Consider the following 21,894-nt stretch of genomic DNA (forward strand, 5'->3'; position numbering starts at 1 on the left):
AAAAAAAAAATGTTCTGGTCTCTTCCTACAAAACCTCACCTCAAAAAGCTGCTATTTATAAGAGCATTCATTCATAGTTTCCAGCAGTTTCCAAAGTTCAAAATGGCAAAGAACCATGTGGGATGTCACATTGCCTGGCATCCTACTGTTCTATGGATGCAGCTCTGTTATGGTGCTCTTTTGCAGATCCCATCTGTGAGGATGACATATTCAGCCCACGCAGGACTATGGGTCGTTCTTTTAGGGACAGGTGCTATCACAACTGTATGCAGTTTCTCTTTTCTGACACCCAGACATAAACCCTCATGCAAAAAATTGAGCCTTTTGAGAGTCTGGGAAGAAAAGCAGGGGATGTGTATGTGTGCCTATGTGTCTGCTGTGTATATGTGTTTGTATATATATATATATATATATATTTTTTTTAATCAACTGTCCTTCTTTCCACTTTATAAAGCGTGGGAATTGGATTTGGCTTCTTTTTGCCGCAGGAGGAAGGTGGCAGAGAGCCACTTTCCAGTCTGCCCTACATTTTCCTGCGTTATCCTGCGGGCGAGCTCCTGCAACTGTGTTTCTCACTCCCAGGCACTGTCCTTCACAGCTCTTAAGTCAGTCCTCAGCCCAACACCATCCAGTCACCTCTTCTCTCTCAAAATGTGTTTGATTGCCAATCCCTCTCCACGGAATTTATTTTTTCTTTTCAATCAGGCTTCTCTCATTCTTCAACATATGCTTCATAACTTTCCCAGCTGTTGTTTTTCTTTCTCTTTTTCAGAAATTTTCTCTGTCTTCTTGGATTCCCTATGCAGCCCAACACAGGATTCTCATTTGTGTATGTCATCCTGCTGTCATTCATGTGGAGTACAATTGCCTTCCCAAATATGTGTTCCATAATAAATGGTACTAACTGAATTAAGTTGCTGCCTGCAAGCAAATTAAAACATTTCAAGACAGAGCTTCTTTTTGTCTTCTTTGTCCAACATTTAATTTGCACATCTGTTACTCTTTGAAATGAGTATTCTGCTTATGCTACGCTGCCTTCACCTATCCTGAATTCTGCTACCATTTCAGGCCAGGTCAGAAATGAAATATGAATTATTTGTTTATGCCATGTACGTCTAAGCTATTTGTTGGTCAATGCAATGCTTGAACCACGATGTCAATCTGCATTACTGTGAGCATCTCCCAATACAGAATCACCAGCTCCTAACCAAACCCAAAGACTTGATGTGTAAAAATCATTACGGTGTTAGGGCTGGCTGCACTTCAGCTGTAATCTCTCATGATAAACAGACATGAGGCTGAGTTATTGCCACAGTTCTCCTGTGACTATAAATCAGTCTCAACAGATGTTTATTCCCTCATGTTCTATTAAGCATCTGAGACCATGCTTGATATAAATTAGAACAACCAGCACTTGAGATGTATTCTTTTATACTAGCAGGATCTGGTGATGATGATATCCTTGCAATTACAACACTTTGAGCATTCTCAGGAAGGACATACTTGGGCTTTATTACGATCCTTTAAAATATTTATAGCTGTTGGTTTACCTCTATGTCAGAATATTTCCTTTCCCTTTAGCCCCACTACACTGTCCTACAGAATGGTAAGTATCTGGCATTTAAGATTCCCTGGATAATAAAAGATGGTTTATGGCTAGCAGTGGACTTGGGATTGTATGCTGTAAACAAAGCAGCAGGTTTTCTCCGTCTGACTCATAGAATTTTTGGAGCTATGTGACAGCTTCTAAGGCACAGACATGAAGACAGAAATTAATTACCATCTTACTGAAAAAAACTATGAAAAACATTCTGCCCCCTACCCCAAGCCCTATTTGCAGAGGATTGTTATTGGAGTCCTTCTTCTGGTTCTCTACACACACACACACACACACACATACACACAAAATACTCTGGCTGAACAACCTTGAAAGAAACACTCTTGCTTGGAAGATTAATGAACACCTTCTGCTGAATTATTTGTTCACCCAAAGTTCCATCTCCTTGGTGTACAAGCTGTGTGTATTAGAAGACAGTAGCAGACATAGGGACAGCTGTGGAAGTTACTGAAGGCTTTCCCCAACAGCTGAGAAGACCCTCTCACCTAACTTCTTTAAAAGCTTCCGTTTCACTACAGGTGGATCAAAGGAGTGCTTAGATTTGGTGAGGGCTTAGATTTGGTGAGAGTGATGAAATGAAAAAGTGTGAGAAAGTGTACTTGTATTCCAGCACATGGAATATTGTTTTTTTCCATGAAATCCTTGTTCAGGTCTCATCAAAACTGTGTGTGTGCATTTGTTTGTTTTTCAAACTGGAATTTTTATCATGGAAATTATTTCATCAAAAGAAATTCATTACATGATCAGATTGACATCCTAATCTGTCTTTATTGCTGCACAAATTTGCATTCAAAATAAGGTGCTCTGTAAGCAGTGGTGTAAGTAAAGTCTTGGTGGGCTTCAGGTGGGTTCACACCTTGAGTTCTGATCAAAGTGAAAACTGTCCCTCCCTGTACTAGTGTACAGTAAAGCAGATCAACAGCTTTTTTTTCTCCCTCACTATGGAACTTATCTGATCTCTTTCTTTTCTATTCATCTGTTTATTTGCATTTATTCAATTTTGAATAAGTGAAAATGAAGGTATTGAATATGTGATTAACTTTAACTAACAGATCCAAAATACGCTATGCAGGACCTAGAGAGAAAGTGATGACATCATCTCTAAGAAATCTGCCTGAACAATGGAGAGAAATCAAACCTATGCAGAGCATGCTAAATTAGTGTAACTCTGGAACCATGATAGATCTCAGCTAGTGATTTGGCAATAAGAAATTGCCAAATTATCATCCCCTGTGGTTTTTTCCCCTGTCATCAAAGAAGTTTTGGTCAAAACAATCATCATTATATCTTTAACTATGCAGAAACAAAAATGAAATTCTTGCTATTGAGTTTTGCAGATGTCACAAACCCCCTTGAAATGGTAATTGGGGAGCAGGACATGTTTAGCTCTGCACAAGAGCATGAATCACATGCTAGACTGTGCCCACATTATGGATGAGAATGTATGACACATTTACCAGTGGCATTTGTATTTTAGGAAACTGACTTGAAAGCAAATTTGAGCTGAACATGAGCTCAAAATGGGATAGAGTAGTTAAGAACAGAGTGACAATCTTGTGTCTAAAAGGAGGAAACTGCTGAACAGATGAGATAGGGTTATCACTTGATGATTTATTAGTAAAAATTTTTATTCAGTTCATCTGCCTGCACCTTAGCAACAACTGTTCCCAGGTTGATAGGAACTTCCTAAACTTTCAAGTTCCTAAAATGATAGGAACTGTCCAGAAAAGAAAGATGAAGAGTATTTTAAACCTGGAAAATATTCCTAATTCTTAGAGTAAAGAAGTAAAAACTGTTTAAGCTTTGGCATCTTAAATGGATTGTGATACATTAAGCTAGTGAATTGCTTTGCAGAACATTACCTTTGCTGTGCTGGGTGCTCAGAGCTGTGTTCTTTACCTTGTGGATAACACAAAATTGTTTTTTTCCTTGAGGAAAAGGGTGTTAGCTGTTTTACTTTCCCCATGGTTAAAGATGTACACAAGAACCTCTGCTGCAAAGTCACTAATGCACTACCTTCTTGTTGCCTGACAGTGACTGCCTCCCCAGTGAACTCAAAAATAGGTTAAATGTGACGTGGTCAGGACACAAAAGTACAAACATGGGAAGATGTCATATTTTTGTGGTACATTTAAACTAACATGATCTAGCAGCTGGAAGCTGAAGCTGGAAACACTGAGACTGAAAATTAAAATCTAGTTTGCTAGAGATGTCAGGTCTATCTGTTGCATTCTGGTGGCTGAAATTACAAATGTTTCTAGAAGCTTACATGGAAATTCTATCTTTGATACAGGGAATACCTTAGAAACATCTTGGATCTGATTTGTCCAAGCAGTCATATTACACAAATAATGACATTTCCTGTTAAAAATCAATATATTTATAGGCACAGAAAATTTAAAGGTTTCTTCTGCTTCTATGACGTGTAATGCCAACAGCAGCCATACTCCCAGGTGCATAAATGGTAAGGATGTCTGGACTGAAAATCAGTTTGGACTATACCTATTCTTATTTTAGCAGATCCTTTAAAAATTATTATTTCTTTATAAACAACCCCACATAAATTAAAATTTTATCATAAAGGAAGAGAAGGCACAGCCAGTGGCAAATGAGATTAAAGTAAGGAAGGGCAGGCTGAAGGGTGAGCTCCCACTCTTGCATGTCAACATCACAGCTGATTCCATCAGCATTCAGCTGAAATGTGAGCTTGGGAACATCTTGCCATCACTGAAGACACATCTGCAGAAAGGTTGCCCTAGATACATTTATGTAAGATGTGCACAATGCCTGCTTGAACTTTTTTGTAAAATTTGTGTTTCTTCTGGTCAATGACCTGCTCCCATGCTGCTTAATAGGACATGGCACTCACCATTTCCTTCTCCTTAACAGCTTTTCCTCTTGTTGATGCCTTTATACAGCAAAAAGTAGGAGGACATCCATTTACTTACAGCCCAAATCCTGTCCCAAATCCCTATTGCACCTGGAGTGCTGCCAAAGCCCCCAGAAAAAACTTCTTGTCATCTGAATCCACAGAAGAGCTGAGGTTCAGTGGCTGAACTGAGGTAAAATTTGCACATAGTTTTTAATGCCATTGAGGAGTCTTAGGAAAGTAGATCCCATGTTATTTGCCTCAGCTTTTCTTCTTTGAAGGTTAAAATTATATTTTCAGAAATATGCAGGTTCGCTTTTGTTTTTTCACACACAGACATACACACACACACAGACACATGGATACATATTAAGGGTCTTGTTGAAAATATAAGCCAAAATCTGACAGGAAATATTACTCTGTCAAAATTTCATTACAGGAGCCTTAGACACCAGCACGCTCAGCTTTCTAAAAGTAGGACCTGATGTACAATGTTAATCACAAAGATTCATTTTGTTGAGGGATCAGAAACCCAAAGTTGGCTCTATGTAATACCTAAATCCCTCAATGTAACCAGCAGAGCCACAGTGCTTCTGTCCTCTAAAGCTGATGCTTTCTATTAATTCCAGATACCTGTGCATTCATCTTTCTTTTCAGGCCAATTGCTAACAGAAGAGCTTTGTGATTGAAAGAAAGGCAAACTTGCAGTTCAGAAAGACAGGAGATAAACTGCTGGCCTCTTTGTTGTTAATAGGACTTTTATTACTGCCCTCAGTTCATGATTTCACCGAACAGGTTTGATTATGCAAACTAACACTTCTGTATCATTTTCTGTTCATTTATTCACATGCAAATGAAAATCAGAAACACTCCTGAACTCTGCTTCTCACATGTCAATTAAAGGTTTTCCCAGAAAGCAAATAACATGAAAAATTGCAGGCATGTGTGTATTGTTCTTTAATAATTTCTATGATGTAAATTCAAAGTTCCAATCTATTGACTTAAGGATAAGATTTTTTCATCATTTTTTCATTTAGACTATGGCAAGACAAAATCCTACCTGGAAATCATCAGAACCGATGGCACTTAAAACCTGAATCTGAATTTTGTTCCTTCATATGATTTTAATCAAGATTCAACAAAACACATGGTAACCCTACAGCTGATTACACTTCTCCATCTCACCATGAAGGCAGGGAAAATGGTATGGAATAACTTACAAAGACATGGACAATGTGAACATGATATTCCCGGACTAGCTCCTTTTCTCTGTACCACTTCAAATTGGTAGTGAAAGCTGACTAATCGCATTAACATTTATGGACATTCTTTTATAATTACGGCTGGGAGATATCTTTGTTCATACCACTCCATAAAGAAATGGCCCGAACAGAAAATATGCTTTGTGTGAATCTCCCATTTATCAGACTAGCAACACAGAACAACCAGAGTGTTAGAAATCACAGTGAAGTTTGTGGAAATAGAGCAGAGGCTGCAATTCCCAAAATGGTTCAAACAAACAATCAAGCAAACAAGCAATCTGTTAGAAAGCCTGAAGATAGAATAAATATTGTCAGTTTCTTTTTCACCAGGAGAGCAACAAGAACCTCCATATGTTTTGAGAGGCTTTCTCAAAAGCCTCAGCCTGTCGACCTGTTTGGCTGGTCCATGATACAGCTGAAGTAATTGTATGGTAGACATTAATGTACATATAGCAAAAAGATATTATCTGGCTAAAATTTGGAAATATTTCTTAAAAAAAACCTCCTACATGAGCTATATATGACACACTGATAAAGCCTTTTCCCTCAATGGTCCTATGTCCTAAGAATGAGGACTGACAGGTGATCAGGTGAGATGGAAGTTAGAGTGTAATGGAGATATAGTTACAAAATCTTTTGCTGAAAATGGCCTTGCTGCTTCAAAGATGGCCACAAATATTCCATTACGAGTTGAGTGTGAGTGTGTGTAAAAAGATAAGGACACTATCTACATTTACCTACTCTGATCCCAGTTGGCTGCAAAAAGCAGAAGAATCTTCCTGCCGCAGTGGTCGCGATTTTCCAGTACTCCTGGAAACCCATCTGTCAGAGCCCGTTTGATTCCTGGATCATCAGCCTTGAAGTTTTTGAACATATCCAGATTTAATTGGCGGTATTGGAAGTACTGAGCCAGCAGTCTGAAGGCCTCAGTTTGGTGAAACTTTCTGGCTCGGAGAAATCTCAAGATGAAGGCATCATCTGTACGTAAAAACCCAATGTCAGGCCTCGTGATGATCATGTCCCTGACTTGCTGGATATCCTGGTGCAAAATGTCTGGGTTCTCATTCAGTTCCAGGCGGGCTTTCTCTATAGTCTCTGGACTAAGTCCAGCTTGTAAATGGGTCATCTCTGCAGAAACCTCTTTTCCAAATCCTTAACTTCGGATATTTTAGTAGAAGTGCTGATCCCATTCAACTGATGGTCTGCTGTGAGCGTGAGCCATTCAGATGCTTTTTGCTATCAAGATGGTATTTAACAAGTTAAAGCAAAGGCCTTTTCTTATTCTTGCAGAGTAACAGGCAGTTCACATGTACTATAATCCATCCAAAGGAAAGTGTTGTTTATTCCACCACTTACTGAAAGAAAAAGAAAATATATAAAAGAAAGATTAAATGTGTATATAAAGCTTGTAGGAATGCATTCCTGAATTTATTTGGCCATAAAATTTCTTTGTGTAGGAGGATAACAGTCACATAATTTCAGAATGGATGGATTTAAGATAAGGCAGTCAGTAACATCTTGAGTATATGTTTTTAGGCTTTCAGAAAAGCAATCTGATTTATTGACAATTAACACTAAGCTGTATCAACTTGCTGTTAGAATACCCTTCTCAAAGTTGTCTTGCAGAAGTGTGGGAGTTGCAGCATCACTAACTTCAAGCCAAGGATGATAACAGCAAAAATAATAGTAATTTTTTTACAGCATTTCAACTTCATAAGTAGACAGATTTACCCTCATCATACTAAGTAGAACAACACTTTGATTTGGTTTAATCATCTGTACTATCAGCTTGTAGCTCTCCTTGAATAAGACCCTTTAGCTGACTAAAAAACTGATTTTTAAAAAACCCAAAACTCCACCAATACCAGGGATATTTTCTACTTTTTAGAAACTCACTGGAAATATTTCCCATTGAGACTCAATATGTCTTCATGGGAAACTTCCCACAAATAAGGTTCTTGATGTATCCAATCTGGCAGAGTTGATGTTTTAGTTGAAAAGAGGTGTATTTTATTCAAAATTCCTTTTTTTCAGTATATTGTAGCTTTCCTGAATACCTACTTCTGAATTTCATTTTGATTTTCATACTTAACCTAGAATTTGTTTTTACAAGGGTTAGAAGGAAATATACTTAAGCTGTTATGTATGAGCAAAATGGTACAGTGAATCTCTTACATTTCAGTGACAAAATTAGCAAGAGGCTGTCATCGAAGTCTGTGTAGCTACACTTGTGTGAAATAAGATCAAGGCCTGTTCCAATGTGATATGTGTGTGAGGAAAGATCAAGATCCATACAATTTTTCAGCCATCACGGAAAGAGACAAGCAAACCCCCTCCCCCCCCCCCCCCCCCCCACTGCTTGACTGAGCTCTCTTTTTAATTTCTGAAAAAGAAAAATTGGTTTTAAAAATTTAAAGGGAATCCCTCAGTGAAAGACACACTTTTTGTATTTGAAGAAAGCTGTTTGGAAAGTTATGAATTATTTATAGCAAAACAACGATTTCATTCAGCTGCTCCCCTGGGTTCAGCATTCTCAGATCAAACAAAGGGGAGAGCAGCAGCCAAAGCATTTCTTGGTCCCGGATTTGCTCAAAGTTATGTTGCAGGACCTGGAAGTCAATGAGCTCAAGGGATGCCTCGGTTCCTTGCTTTGTGACCTTGCATGTTATTGAGAAAAAGTACATTTTAGATGCCACAGCTGCAGCCCCAGGATGAAATCCCAAAATTTAAATACAGAGTGTTTCTGCATATTTGCTTAAAGGACATTTGTGGTGGGAGATAAGCTTTTCATTTAACAGCAATATGAATTGGACTTTTCTGTGGGTGACACAAAGGAGAGTTTATTAAGCATCCTTTTTCTGAATTCACTCTGGAGCTGGAGTTGAAAAGAGCTACCTGCAGAGCAGAGTATCTGATGATTGATCAGCTTGAGAAAACTCCAGGAAAGGCAGAGCTGGGAGAAAAGAGTCTTTGAAAAGGCACTATGGAGGGCAAATGATTCCAGAAAACAAGTCCCTGTGTTTTGAGGGGTAGTCCTGAGTGCAGGCTATTCAATTCTTAAAGAAACTAGAGCTGTAATAAAGGTGGATTCCTTACATAAAAATAAACTAAGTTATTTTCTTTACTCTTGCCTTTATTAGACCAAATTAGAATAACTCCAGTGGTATCAACCGAATTCCACTGACGTAAAATTACAGTAGGCCATAGGGAAACCAGGCTAATATTTTGTGACTGAGATCTCAAATTAATGGTGACATCAGCTTTTTCTTGCATAAATCATGCGTATAGTTACAATGCCTCCATGAGCTAGTTAGGAGAGCTAGAATTATTTAAAAGTGAAACTGTCATTAGGGGAGAGTGATGCCAGGACTGGTCCCTCCCTAGTTTTAACAGCAAGTGTAGAGTATGGAAACTCTTTGTTCCTAAGGGTGTTAAGCAGAGTTCTGGAAAGAAGAATCTTATCTGGGGTCTGCATTTGCTCAGGCTTAGTACCTTGTAAGAATTACACCTTTAGCATTCCTGTGGCTTAGAATCACAAAATTGTGGAATCACAGAATGTTTTACTTTGGAGAGGATCTTTGAAGGTCATCTGGTTCAACCTCCCTGTCATGGGCAGGGACATCTTTCATTGGATCAAGATTTTCAAAGCCCCATTCCACCTGGCCTTGGACACTTCCAATATTTGAACATTCATAACTTCTCTGGGAAACTTGTTTCAGAGTTTTACCACCCTCATCATAAAAAAAAAAAAAAATTCTTCTTTATATCCAATCTGAATCTGTCCTCTTTCAGTTTAAAAATGTTAGCCCTTGCCCTGTTACTACTGGCCCTAGCAAATATTCTGTGATCATCTTTCTTGTAAGCCCCCTTTAGGTTCTGGACAGCTGCTGTGAGGTCTCCCTGGAGCCTTCTCTTCTCCAGGCTGAACCACCCAACTCTATCCTCCTGTCTTCATAAGAGAGGTGCTCCAGCCCTCTGATCATTTTTGTGGCCCGTCTCTGGATCTGTTCTAAAACATCCAAGGATTAGCAGCAGATAACAATGATGCACACACACAATTCCCTGTGGTTCATCCATTTTCTAGGGGTTTATGGGAGTAAAACTGTCCCTTCCTCTGCTCCTTTTCTAGGAGCACCTCCACCAAGATGCTTCTTTGGCAATAAGACAAATCTTTGAAACGTCAAATGCAGTCTGTGCCAGGAGAAAATGAGATTTGAAATAAAGTCTGGCCTTTTTTATAGGTTTCCCAACTATTTAATGTCAAAAATTATTCTACTTATCTTCATTAAAGTTTCCTACTGTTTGTAACTAATTTAAATGCTCAGGATTATTCCAAGGTGAGGGAGACACAGTCCTTCCTAGCCAGATGTTGTTGCCAAAAAACAACTTACAGATCCTAATTCTAACAAAAAAATCCATTTTAAAATGCATTCCAGAGTTTTCTGATAGTGAGCTGAGCTATAACTATGGATTACAGCTATCTATAGATTACGCCGATTATCACCCAGAACAGGCTGCACTAAAATACTTTATTGGTGTGAAGTTATATATTGAAAAATAATCTCAAATGTGTATGAATGATTTTGTCACTCCTGGAATCGTAGGGCAAATCATGACAGTAGCAATCCACACTGGCACCATTACCTTCAAGGAGCCTGATATAGATCAGTGAATGATTTGGTTCTCCCACTGCTAACTTTGACAATAAATTTAGCACTCCATAGCTACCCAGTTTAACTGTTGCTGCACTTTCTCAAACAGTTCTGATTTATTCTGATTCCCAAGATATAACAGAAGCTTCATCTCCATTTTCACCTCCTCCCACACATGGCAATCTCTCCTTCTCTTCCGGTGTTGTGTACAGCTCTGATCCATCTGCCAATTTTTTAGATGTTTACATCTTTGTTCAGTTTGGTGCAGGGTTGTTTTTTCTTCCAAATGAGGATACTGGCCTTCTTTTCCTATTTTGAACATTGTTGCTGTGTATTGGCACACTAGAGTGTGTTATAGTCTCAACAGCTGTTTTTCTATCTTGTGACTGACTCTTTGTTCCCAAGGGACTATTTGCTCTTCTAACGTCTTTTCACAACCACTTATAATAAATCATCCCTCCAAAGGAACAAAATTCAGCCTTAAATGGAAAAAAGAAAAATTACAGAGGTTTGAAACACAACATACTAAAATCAAAACAAGGAGGGAAATTTCCACCAAAATTATGGTGCCACCGACAATTTTGGCTAATCCATTTTCAGTCCCAGAAAGGGAATGACAAGGGACAGTGAGTGTTCAGTATGGATAACGGACTGAAAATGGGATACAATTTTCAGACAAGCAGCTTGTATTTTTTGCATCATCCTCAAAAAAAAATTAATAATAAAATGTATAGTAATATTTACTATACAAATTAAAATGAAAATAACATTTTTTCAAAGTCTACAAAGCACTTTTCATTCAAAGATTTTAATATGCCTCACTTCTCTCTCTTCAATGACAGCTTCTGGGTCAGCATTCAATCCCTACTTGCACTGCCAGCCCTAGAAAATTGGCCAAAACCTGCCTTCACTGATGATGGCAATTGTCTGGATCATTTTGTTCCTGTCCACTTAGCAGTCCCTGCAACACCACTTGCTCCTTTAAGCACCTCATGCCCATTTAGCCCTTCCCCATCCAATTCAGTTCCAGAAAGATTTTAGCTGCCTCTTAATCTACCAAGTGTTTTCCATCCAGTCCAAAGCTATCTGCCATGTGAAATTTCATTACCATATTTTTCAAACTGAGAAGGCACTAACATTTCATCCTCACCTGGTATTAAGAGGCATCACTGCTAAGGTTTGGCTCATTATGTAATTCCTAACCCCTAGCATTTATACAGATATCAGCTGCTGAAATCATGCCAGAGAGGAAGGGAGTGGGCAGGGAGGGAGGGAAAATGGTAATATAGAATGATTTTATCTCAGCGTGGGCGTCATCTCATTAAATTTCTTTTTGAAAAATATTTTGATGTTAATTCTGGAAAATCTCTTAGGGCTATGTTCTGCTTAGCAGGGGTTGCTCCATAAGGACAGGGGAGGATGGATCCATACCTGTACCTATGGGAATGGTTCCTATGGCCCTTTGTGGCCTTGTGGTACCTTAGTAGAAACCTGCACTGGAAGTGGAGTAGTCAGACCTAGGAAGGAACCTACCCCAGCTCCATGAACCAATTTCAAAAGATAAACGAGCAAAACGGACTGTTTTCCCCTGGCTGAGAGAGCCTGGCATCTTCCACAGATTGTGGGGAGAAGCACAGCCCTGAGTGATTTGCCTGAGATCCCAGAGGACACATTTCATGGATCTGAGAACACACCATATCTCTCCTGAGCCATAAGCCTACATGTTAACATCCAGGGAATCTTTCCTCATCATCCCCTTGACCCTTTGTTGGACTTTCTCTTACATATTCATGTCTCCCTCATACTGGGGAGCCCAGAAGAGAACACAGTACTCCAACTGTGGCCTCACCACTACTTCTCTGTAGTCTTTCCTAAGGGACTAGATTCTCCCAGTGAACATAAATGAGTTAAATACTGCAAGTCTTTCTGCTCCAAGTACTGGTCCTCCTGTAAACCTTCACTAGGGATTTGTTGCTTCTTGTCATTATGAAAATAGTGAATGTTTGTGACTGTAACAGCTGTGTGGGGAATTTGATGGTTTCTCACATTTTCCCAGGGTAGAATCTCTCTGCTCAGGTACAAAACCTAACATTTCCTTCAGTTCAGTAAAAACAAACACATCATGCATTCCTATTCATTCTACAATGTTCTGATTAGTTTGATTTATTTGCACATTGTCCTCAGGCTACATCTAAATGTCCAGTGGTGGTAATTTAGCCATGGCACAGCACAAAACACGGCAGAAACTCAACTAATCTTCACTGCTTTCTGCACAGTATGTAGGGCAGGCACATCTGCAGCACCGACCTGAAGCTGTCCTGCTATTCCTACAAGCTGCCTGGCAGGAGGAGAGACAGACAAGGTTGTCAAGCAAACATAAGATTTAAAAACTGCCATTATCTTTTGACCTAAAATGTGCAAAACTTATTAACTACCTGAATATTAAAGAATTGGACCACATGCCAACGAGGGGAACTTATACAACATAGAAATAAAAGAGTTGAACAAAACAGCCTTAACCTCAAGAGTTTGGTTAAATTTTTTCTTTAAATCATAGTTTTTAAGTTGTATGCATTCACCAATCACAGATAATCTGCAAACCCCTATGGAAATGTGTGGCCTGACCTGTGGCATGCCAAAGAAGCAGCAGTTTATGAGGAACTTCCATGTCAGTCATAGTGCAGGCATCACCAAGCAAATCACTCGGGCTGCTATGGGACAGAGGTCAGTTCCTCCCATAATATCGAAACACCTTGCAGCAGAAATTACCAGCATGCAAAACATGAATTCTGACCCCCAAGTCTCATAATGAAGCTATATGTAGAAATCTGATAGCACACAATCATAACATTGGTGTCTGAAAATGCCTAAATGCTGTGGAAGTTGTGTTACAACATCCGCACAAAGATATACAGAAGAAGGAACAAAACATATTAACAAGATATTTAGTACTGCAGGTTTAATAACATGAAGTTTATCTAATTTTGCAGTTCTTTTACTCCATGTTTTGAACAATAATGTTCTTTCAAAAATATGAAATGCAATGGTAATATATAAATGTTGACTTCTTTCTGCTTTATATGTTATGTCAGAGAAAAGCATCTGTGGCATATCATTGTGTGGCAATTGAGAGGGGAAAGGAAGGGAAGGGAAGGGAAGGGAAGGGAAGGGAAGGGAAGGGAAGGGAAGGGAAGGGAAGGGAAGGGAAGGGAAGGGAAGGGAAGGGAAGGGAAGGGAAGGGAAGGGAAGGGAAGGGAAGGGAAGGGAAGGGAAGGGAAGGGAAGGGGAAGGGGAAGGGGAAGGGGAAGGGGAAGGGGAAGGGGAAGGGGAAGGGGAAGGGGAAGGGGAAGGGGAAGGGGAAGGGGAAGGGGAAGGGGAAGGGGAAGGGGAAGGGGAAGGGGAAGGGGAAGGGGAAGGGGAAGGGGAAGGGGAAGGGGAAGGGGAAGGGGAAGGGGAAGGGGAAGGGGAAGGGGAAGGGGAAGGGGAAGGGGAAGGGGAAGGGGAAGGGGAAGGGGAAGGGGAAGGGGAAGGGGAAGGGGAAGGGGAAGGGGAAGGGGAAGGGGAAGGGGAAGGGGAAGGGAGGCAAGGAGAAAGGAAAGGAAAGGGAAGGGATTTCTGCACCCAGGAATTTATGCAATCCTCCTGGGTTTTTTTCCCTCATTCCTACTGAAGTCTGAGCACAAACACAAAGCACATATAAACTTCTCCCAAACTAGTAGAAATAAAGCTTAATATAACTTTACAATACTGTGTGGGTTTGTTTTCTCAGTGGAGGAACATATCAGACTTAAGGAGTTTATTTCTATAAATATTACTGAAGAAAAAAAACCCCAACAAACTAAGCAAACCAAAATCTCACTAAAGTGTTTGGAAATTCTCAAATTAAATCAATAGAGCAGGATTAGATCAAGAGGGAAAGAAATTACAGCTCATCTGATGAAAACCATGTGAACTTCTGCTCAGTTTTTCCACTTTTTAAGAGACTAATGTTGCTTCCTTTTTTCCCTGTTTTGTTTTGTTTAACTAGTAGTACCCAATTGTCACATCTTGTTTGTGTCTTTGCCAGAGAGAACTACAGTACGAGGCTGTGAGAGAAAATAAAATTCATTTGCCAAGCAATAGCACAATTGCTTCAATAATTGCATGCTTAAGTTAACAGCTGTATGAGTTTACAGCCTTTTTGAAAGAAATACTCTCCGTCCTTTTATGAGGCTGATCATTACTATTTCAACTGACATGGTCCTTTTTTTGGAAGATGAGGAGGCTGCTGTTACATATTTCAGTGAAATGACGTCTGTGCTCAAGGCGCATAGAGTTTAAGGAATTATGACCCAGTGCTATGGTGTGGATTCTGCAGTTCCTCCACTGCTGAACTCAGTTGCACTGCTTACACTACTACTCAGCAGTACTCAGTGCTACTCAGAGTTTCCTGTCTCTGCAACATATTTTAAATTAGAAATTATGATTTAATAAATTAAGGTTTTTCAAAAAGGTTTTATGTAGTGTCTTTCATTGTTTTGCATTTGCCTTAAAAAACTCTAATTTTTAGAAAATATTTAATAGTTTTTTAGAGGTAGATGAGTCAACAGGATTCTTAAAATAATTATAACAGATACATGACAGCACAAGCTGCCCCTGTAAACTTCAAGCTGGGGTACAGACTGCAAATGAGGAAAAGCTCTACAAGGTTATCTGACTTATCATTATAGGAAAAAGTAAACCAGTACCTTCGCTATGCAGTGCATGGCATAATACTGTTACATAATATCTCATGTAGATGTTGCATTGTATTAACTTTTATTACTGGAGATAATCCATGTTATCATCTGATTACTCAGAAAGCACATGAAAGCAGACTTCCCTTAATTTAATTTTTTTCTTCCAAATATGATCCTGTCACTATTTAGTGATGGCCAAGGAGTAGCCATCTGCTCCTTAACTTAATTATTCACAGAGCTTGTTAAAATTGAGGAATCAGCATTTTGAAAAGGGGAAACTCCCTTTCTTCTATGACCTTCCTCACCCTCTCAGGATTAAACCATTGCAAACAGAATTAAAGTCAGGCCAGTAGCACGCATGGGGTTTCTCCAGCTGTTATTTGCTTTGTATTTATTTTCTATATGAACACTCTCACTTCTTGCAGACACCAAAACTTAATTTTCGACTTCCTGCAGCAAAGGACCCACGCGCTAGACGTGATTCACCTCACTTCTTCCCTGCACCCATCGATGTTTACCACAAGGAAAGCAATAAAATTGACTGACCTGGCACATTCCCCCCTCCCTTTAATCACTCATCCCTCTTTGGAATGAGTACAACTGGTCAAAACAGGCGTCAATCTGCTGAGGAGCACGCAGGTCTCTGCTGCTCTTTGACCAACGCCTGTATGTCAGCTCTTGGCTGTAACCCTTACTTCATTAACTTAACTCCCAGTTTTAGTCCTTTCCTCTACATGTCCCTCATCTCTCCCCAGTCTCAAATTGGATCTGGACTTTCCCTTCCTTGTGCTCTTTCCCTTCCTTGCCCAGCTCCTGGGCTGCTGAGCTGATTTTTAGAGTCCCATGCCCCCTTCCAGGAAGGACTGAGGCTGGTGATGGAGAAAGAAGACAGAAGGGGAAGAAAGGGCAGGAAAGTGAGGAATGTGGGAAAACAGGAGCAGGGAGAAAAGGAGGCAAGGGAGCAGGGCAGGGAAGGAGAGCAGACAGGAAAGGCAGAATGCAGGAAGGTAGAGAGAAGAGAATCAGAGAAGCAGGGCAAGGACGACTGGAGGAAGAAGAGGCAGGAAAAATAGGAGGCAGGAAGCAGGAAGCAGGGCAAGGAGAGGCAAGGGAGACAGAGGAGGGAGGGGAGGTAAGGGAAGTAGAGGGAGCAGGGCAAAGAAGAGAGGCAGAGAGCAGGATAAGGAGACAGGGAGGGACCAGGCCAAGTAAGAGGCAGGGGAGGCAGAGAGTAGGGAGTTAGGGCAGGCATGAGACAAGAACTGGAGTCAGGGAACATAGAGACAGGGAAGGCAGTGAGCAGGGGAAAGAGACTGTCAGGACAAAGAGCAGGCAGGTAGCAGGGAAGCAGATGCAGGAGAGGTAGGCTGGCAGACAGGAGGGGTATGTTGGGAGGCAGGAGGTAGGGCAGGCAGGGAGCTGGACAGGCAGGAGTCAGCAGCCAGACCTGGCAGGAGGCAGGGAACAGGAGGAGCAGGACAGGCAGCAGGCTGGGCAGGCAAGTAGAGCAGACGTCAGGCAGAGAGCTTGGCTGGAAGGAGACAAGCGACAGGAGGGAATAGGGCTGTCAAGAGACAGGGAGTAGGACAGGGAAGAGGTAGGGCAACCGGGGGGAGCAGGGTAGTCAGAAGGAAGCAGGGGAGAGCAGGGCAGGCAGGAAAGGGCAGGAGGAGAGCAGGGCAGGCAGGGGGGAGCAGTCAGGGAGCATGGCAGGCAGGGGGGAGCAGGGAAGGCAGGAGGGAACAGGGCAGGCAGCGGGGAGTAGGCAGAGAGCAGGGCAGGCAGGGCAGGGAGCAGGGCAGGCAGGGGAGAGCAGGTACGGAGCAGAGCAGGCGGCGGGGAGCAGGCGGGGAGCAGGCAGGGAGCAGGGCAGGGAGCAGGCAGGGAGCAGGGCAGGCAGGGGAAATCAGGCAGGGAGCAGGGCAGGGAGCAGGCAGGGAGCAGGGCAGGCGGGGGGGAATCAGGCAGGGAGCAGGGCAGGCAGCAGGGATCGGGAAAGGAGCAGGAGGCCGGGCGGGGAGCGGCCGAGGCTGGAGCTGTCCTCCCGGCGGTGCTGAAACGCCGCATCCCGGGCCCGGCGGGGCGGGGGGAGCGCCGAGAGCCGCCCTGCGCAACCCGAGAGAAGGCAAATCCAAATACCTGCACAGCGCCGGCTGCTGCCGTGGGGCGGCGGGGGGCTGCGTGGGGTGGGTTTTTCCCCCCTGTAGATGTCCTTGCCGCTGAGCTGTGTGGGCGAGGAAGATCTCCCGGCTCCCGGGTTCCGGCTCAGATCTCTCTAGAAAACTGAATGAGCGAGCGCCAGCTCCACGGGGCTGTGATTTTTTTTTTTCTTTTTTTTTTTTTTTTTTTCTTTTTTTTTGGTAGGAGGCGTGTGCGCCAAAGCCTGGGTCCTTCCACTGCCGTCCCCCTGGGTCCTAAGCCCTCCTGCCGCCCGCCCGGCTGGCTCCCGGCGCTCCCGGCACCCCGGGATGCGGACTGGGAGCTCCGCGCCGCCGCGGGAGGAGTGGGAAGGGGCTGCTGGCGGCCGGGAGGGCTTAGCTCGGCGGGCTTCCACCCAGCGGCATTGGCTCCGCCGCCTGTTCTCTAGCATCGCCTCTTTCCCAGCGAAAGTCGGGCAGAGCACAGCCTCCTGCGGCATTTACAGCAGCCGTGGAAAGGGTGATCTTAATGGGCCGTGTGCTGTCGGTGGGCTACCTTAAGGAACATGGCAGCCTGGGTTTAGAAGAGAAGTTTGGGTCAGACTGCAGGGACTGTCATCAATAGCACCCACAGCAAATGTTTGATGAAGAATGAAGAATGTAAAAAACAGGACAAGCTTCACCCCTGCACTCTCTCAGCCCCTCTTCCAAGTACTTCAGGTTCAGGAATTTCCCCAGCAAGGTAGTGCCTGCGTTTTCAGGATGGATTTGTCCTCCTTGAATTCTCACAGTGTCTCCTAGAACACTTACACATTTCTAGAATGTCCTCCCATAATGACCTTTGATTAAGCCATCTACCTACTTCACAAACTATCTTTCGTTGGAGGGATGTGTCAGCTTTAGCTGCTGGTGGGGAAAGAACAGGAGAAGGGAACTTCTGTCCTTAAATTAGGTTCTGAAAATCACTTTCTCTACAAGCCACATAAGACCTATATTAAACTGTATTTGGAAGACTTCGGGTGATGTAATGATCAATCTGCTCCTATGAACACAATAAACCAAATAAAATATGCCAGCAAAGTGCATTTCTTCTTTTGTTATGCACAGGAGTGCATTATGGAGCATAATTCCTGGGAATTGGTGGGTTGAAGTCAGCTGATTTTCTTGCTGTCTTTACTTTGGACATGTTTCCTGAGTCAGTCACTGAAAGATCTTGTTTAGTGAAGAACTAGGTGGTAAATGATAAAGATGAGAACAGGTTCTGCATAGGAAATGGTGAAATTGAGTAGGATTCTTCAACATAGAAAAAAAGAGAGAGGAGTAAATGTAGATAAAATAGTGGTGTGGGGTTTTTTCATCATTCATACTATTTCATAATAAAGAGCAGCATGAGGGAGATAAACCTGAACAATATCTCCATATCATTTTCATTTTTAGGAGTAGGAGAAGTGAAACCCAGTAGGGTCTAGCTTTGATTCAAACAAGAGGATATACTTCTTCACAAAATATTTAGTGAATCAGTGGAACTCACTTCCACAGGAATTCACACTTCAGAAAATTGTAGGGTATATATGTGGAAGAAAATCCATTAAGGTCCTTTAAACATCAAGTCATAACCTCTGGCTCAAGCAGACCTTGTTCCACAAATTGCTGAAGGCTGGAGTAATATTTGGGAAAGGATGATTATATCTATGCCCTGCTCTTATTCTTTACCTCAGCCATCCAGTGCTGGTCACTGCTGGAGATAGACACTGGGCTAGATGGACCTTTGATCTGACCCAGTACTGGCTTCTCTTATATTCTTACACACAAAGTAGACTTTGAGAATGTGAACACAATTGGATTCCTTTCAGCTTTGTTTTCCCTTAAAAGGGAAAGATCCAGTGGTTCTGCTCTTTTTCAAAGAGTGTACATCCAGAGTCACTAGCTTTTTAGAGGAAACACCCCAATATTAATGAGAAAAGGCTAAAGGAATCTGTTGGGAAGATGACTTGTGCTTTTAGAATGATTTCCATGCAGAACTGTTAATTTAGCCCACAGCATGTGTCAAACTGGAATATGAGGTTTTTGCATCCTGTGACCAACCACATTGACTGGAAGAGAAGAAGGAGAAGCTCAAAGGCCGAGAGCTCAAAAGTCTCACAAGAGCATTTGTCCCAGCACATGATGGAAAAGCATTTCTAGCCCCAGGGAAGTTAATACTCAGTTAGTAAGTAGTCTCATTAGATCATTATTTTCTGCATAGAGATCAGTTTGGAGATAAAAGAATAAGCACTCTGTTTTCATAATCCTGTTCCAAGCTTCCACCCTTGCACATATGATAAAGATTAATGTACTAGCTACTGTAACTATTGCGTACTTCCCTGGGAATTGTTAATAATATTAAGTGGAATGAACATGGCTTTATAAACCAACCGCCTTAGGCAGTCAAATGAGTTGCCAAATTGGATGTATGCTTAATATTTGGGAATTTGATATTTTTATTCAGCTTAATTGATGTGGTTTTTTCCTCCCTTACTGTTGCTGTTAAGTGACCAGTGTCTGCTGAACCCCTGGATGACTGACATGTACCACAATACTATGATATAAACAGATCTCTAAACATATTACAGCAGGGCCTTATATTGATCCCAGTGCAAATATTCTTAGGTTTCTTTCTCATCACCACTTTATCACTTCTTCATCACTTTCTTTGTACAAAATCTACTCTGTACTCTGAGACCATGCTCCAGGTCATATAAATCTTTACATTGTCCCAGTCATTACTCTGCATCTGACATCACAATCTCAGAAAGAAACAATGTTGAACATATGAAACTTTGAGTTTCATAAAGGTATGTCTGGGACATAAGGAACTCCCTTTGCTGGTGTGCACTGAGCTGCAGCCCTTTCTCATTTACAGTGTTGAATATACACAGCTAAGGGGAGGAAAAAAATACTGGTAACCACAGTTTGTCACTGAAGGCATCAGAACTGACTGCACACATGGAGGAAACAGATCAGTTTTGAAGGGGAGGATATTTTATGTAGCCTTTTCTGAAAGTAAAACAGAACTTTTATATTAAATTTATTCTAAATTTACCTTCCTACTGCCACACATATTGATGGTCTGTTTTAAAAAAACAAACAGGGAGATAACAAATTTGAAAAGAAAGTGTATATTTTCACCACAAGTAGAAAGGATCCAAGTGCCTTAACTATCAAGGAAGCCATGAAGGTCAGAGTAGCTGATTGTTCCATAGTCCAGGCATTATAAATACTTTCTACACTCTTTGCAGCAAAATATTTTGTCTTCACTCAGTTGGACCATTCACGCATTCTCTTACAGTATTTTTGACTGCCAAGATGTGCCATGAAACTAGGGGCTAGTCTGAGCATTTCTGCTTCTCTGATGTTACTGACATTACTCTCTCATTCATACAAACCCCAAAACCACTGAAATATTTTAAGTCATCATCAGAAGGAATGAGCTTTTTAACCCTTAAAAAAAAATCCAAATAAGTGGAAATCTGGTTTCACTCTTCCTTAAGACTGAAACGGAGATATATATCTTTGTAACACAGACAGATATTGATCTTCAGCATTTTATAGGGTTAGTGTATGTGCATGTATATTCCTTAAGCAGGTATGTTGGACCAATTTAAACTCGCTGGTGGTCTTTTCCAATCTTACTCATTCTGTGATTCTCTGATATAAGAAGGGGAATAGATCCTTGATGCAATTCAGTATATACCTGGTGTCATTTATTTTCTCTATGTGGTTTCTCCAATATTTAAAATGGGGGGGTGGGGGGGTGGGGGGAGGGGTTACCTCTTGTGAACAGGGAGTTTGAGAAATAATATAGTATTAGATGTTCTTGTAGCTTTAAATTTTCTTTTGTGAACAATTTGCTGCAAGTTTCTAAAATTAACAGTCAATTTTAATAATTAATTGGGAGTTCATTCTTTCTCTCTAATCTACAATTACCATCTGGTTTTATTTCCTTTGAAAGTAACTGCATTGAAAGCCCCAGTAGGTTAAAAAAATAATAATGCTGAAACTGCTTAGACCCAGTAAATCATTATTCTTAAGAGACAAGTAATTCTTAGATCAGAGTTCAGAAGGATTCATGTTTTAAATCCTCACAGGTGTCCTGAACCTTTAAAATATTTAAAAATTTATACCCAAGAATGCAAAACATATGCAAATTGATTGTTCATATGATTTATTTAATGAGAAGGGTCCAATTTTGCCATTTTTATTCTTGATGTAGAAAATTCACTCTTTTGCTGAGTTCACATGCAATCACCACTTCTGCCATTCTCAGAATAGCGTGTAAGTGGTACATGAGCAAAGCTTTGGCCTCGAGCATGTAGAGGGGTGAAGCTGAAATGTTCACAACTCCGTGGGAATTGAAGGAGCTGGTGATGAGATCCAACACAGAGCTGGAGGCCAGCAGCAGAATTCAGGTAAAGTCAGGCTCTCAGAACTGCCATCCAGAATTTTCACCCTCAGCTCCTGCCTACCTCTGAACCAGTCTAAACCCCACAGATGGTTTATTTGGGGATTGTGAGGTTCACGGTGTAGACCTAGGCTGAATGCCTTGGTTCTAAAGATCAATCAACTTTTGAAGAACTGCAAATATCTCCCTGACATTT

The 21,894-nt window shown here is 41.4% G+C and overlaps 1 protein-coding gene across 1 annotated transcript in view; it reads right to left on the reverse strand.

The window, feature by feature from the left end:
* CLVS1 (clavesin 1) overlaps positions 1 to 17,691 on the reverse strand; it is a 100,206-nt gene extending 82,515 nt beyond the window's left edge. Inside the window, exons 1-2 of the mRNA XM_066180674.1 lie at positions 17,259 to 17,691; positions 6,487 to 7,104 (exon numbers count right to left, since the gene is read on the reverse strand). Coding sequence (XP_066036771.1) covers positions 6,487 to 6,875 — 389 coding nt within the window. The 5' untranslated portion in view covers positions 6,876 to 7,104; positions 17,259 to 17,691. The remainder of the gene's footprint in view (positions 1 to 6,486; positions 7,105 to 17,258) is intronic.
* Between the last annotated feature and the right edge of the window lie 4,203 nt (positions 17,692 to 21,894).

Source organism: Chamaea fasciata, unplaced genomic scaffold (genome assembly GCF_029207755.1).
Source record: "Chamaea fasciata isolate MVZ Bird 193981 ecotype frontalis unplaced genomic scaffold, bChaFas1.0.hap1 SCAF_1, whole genome shotgun sequence".
In the NCBI taxonomy this organism is placed as follows: Eukaryota; Metazoa; Chordata; class Aves; order Passeriformes; family Sylviidae; genus Chamaea; species Chamaea fasciata.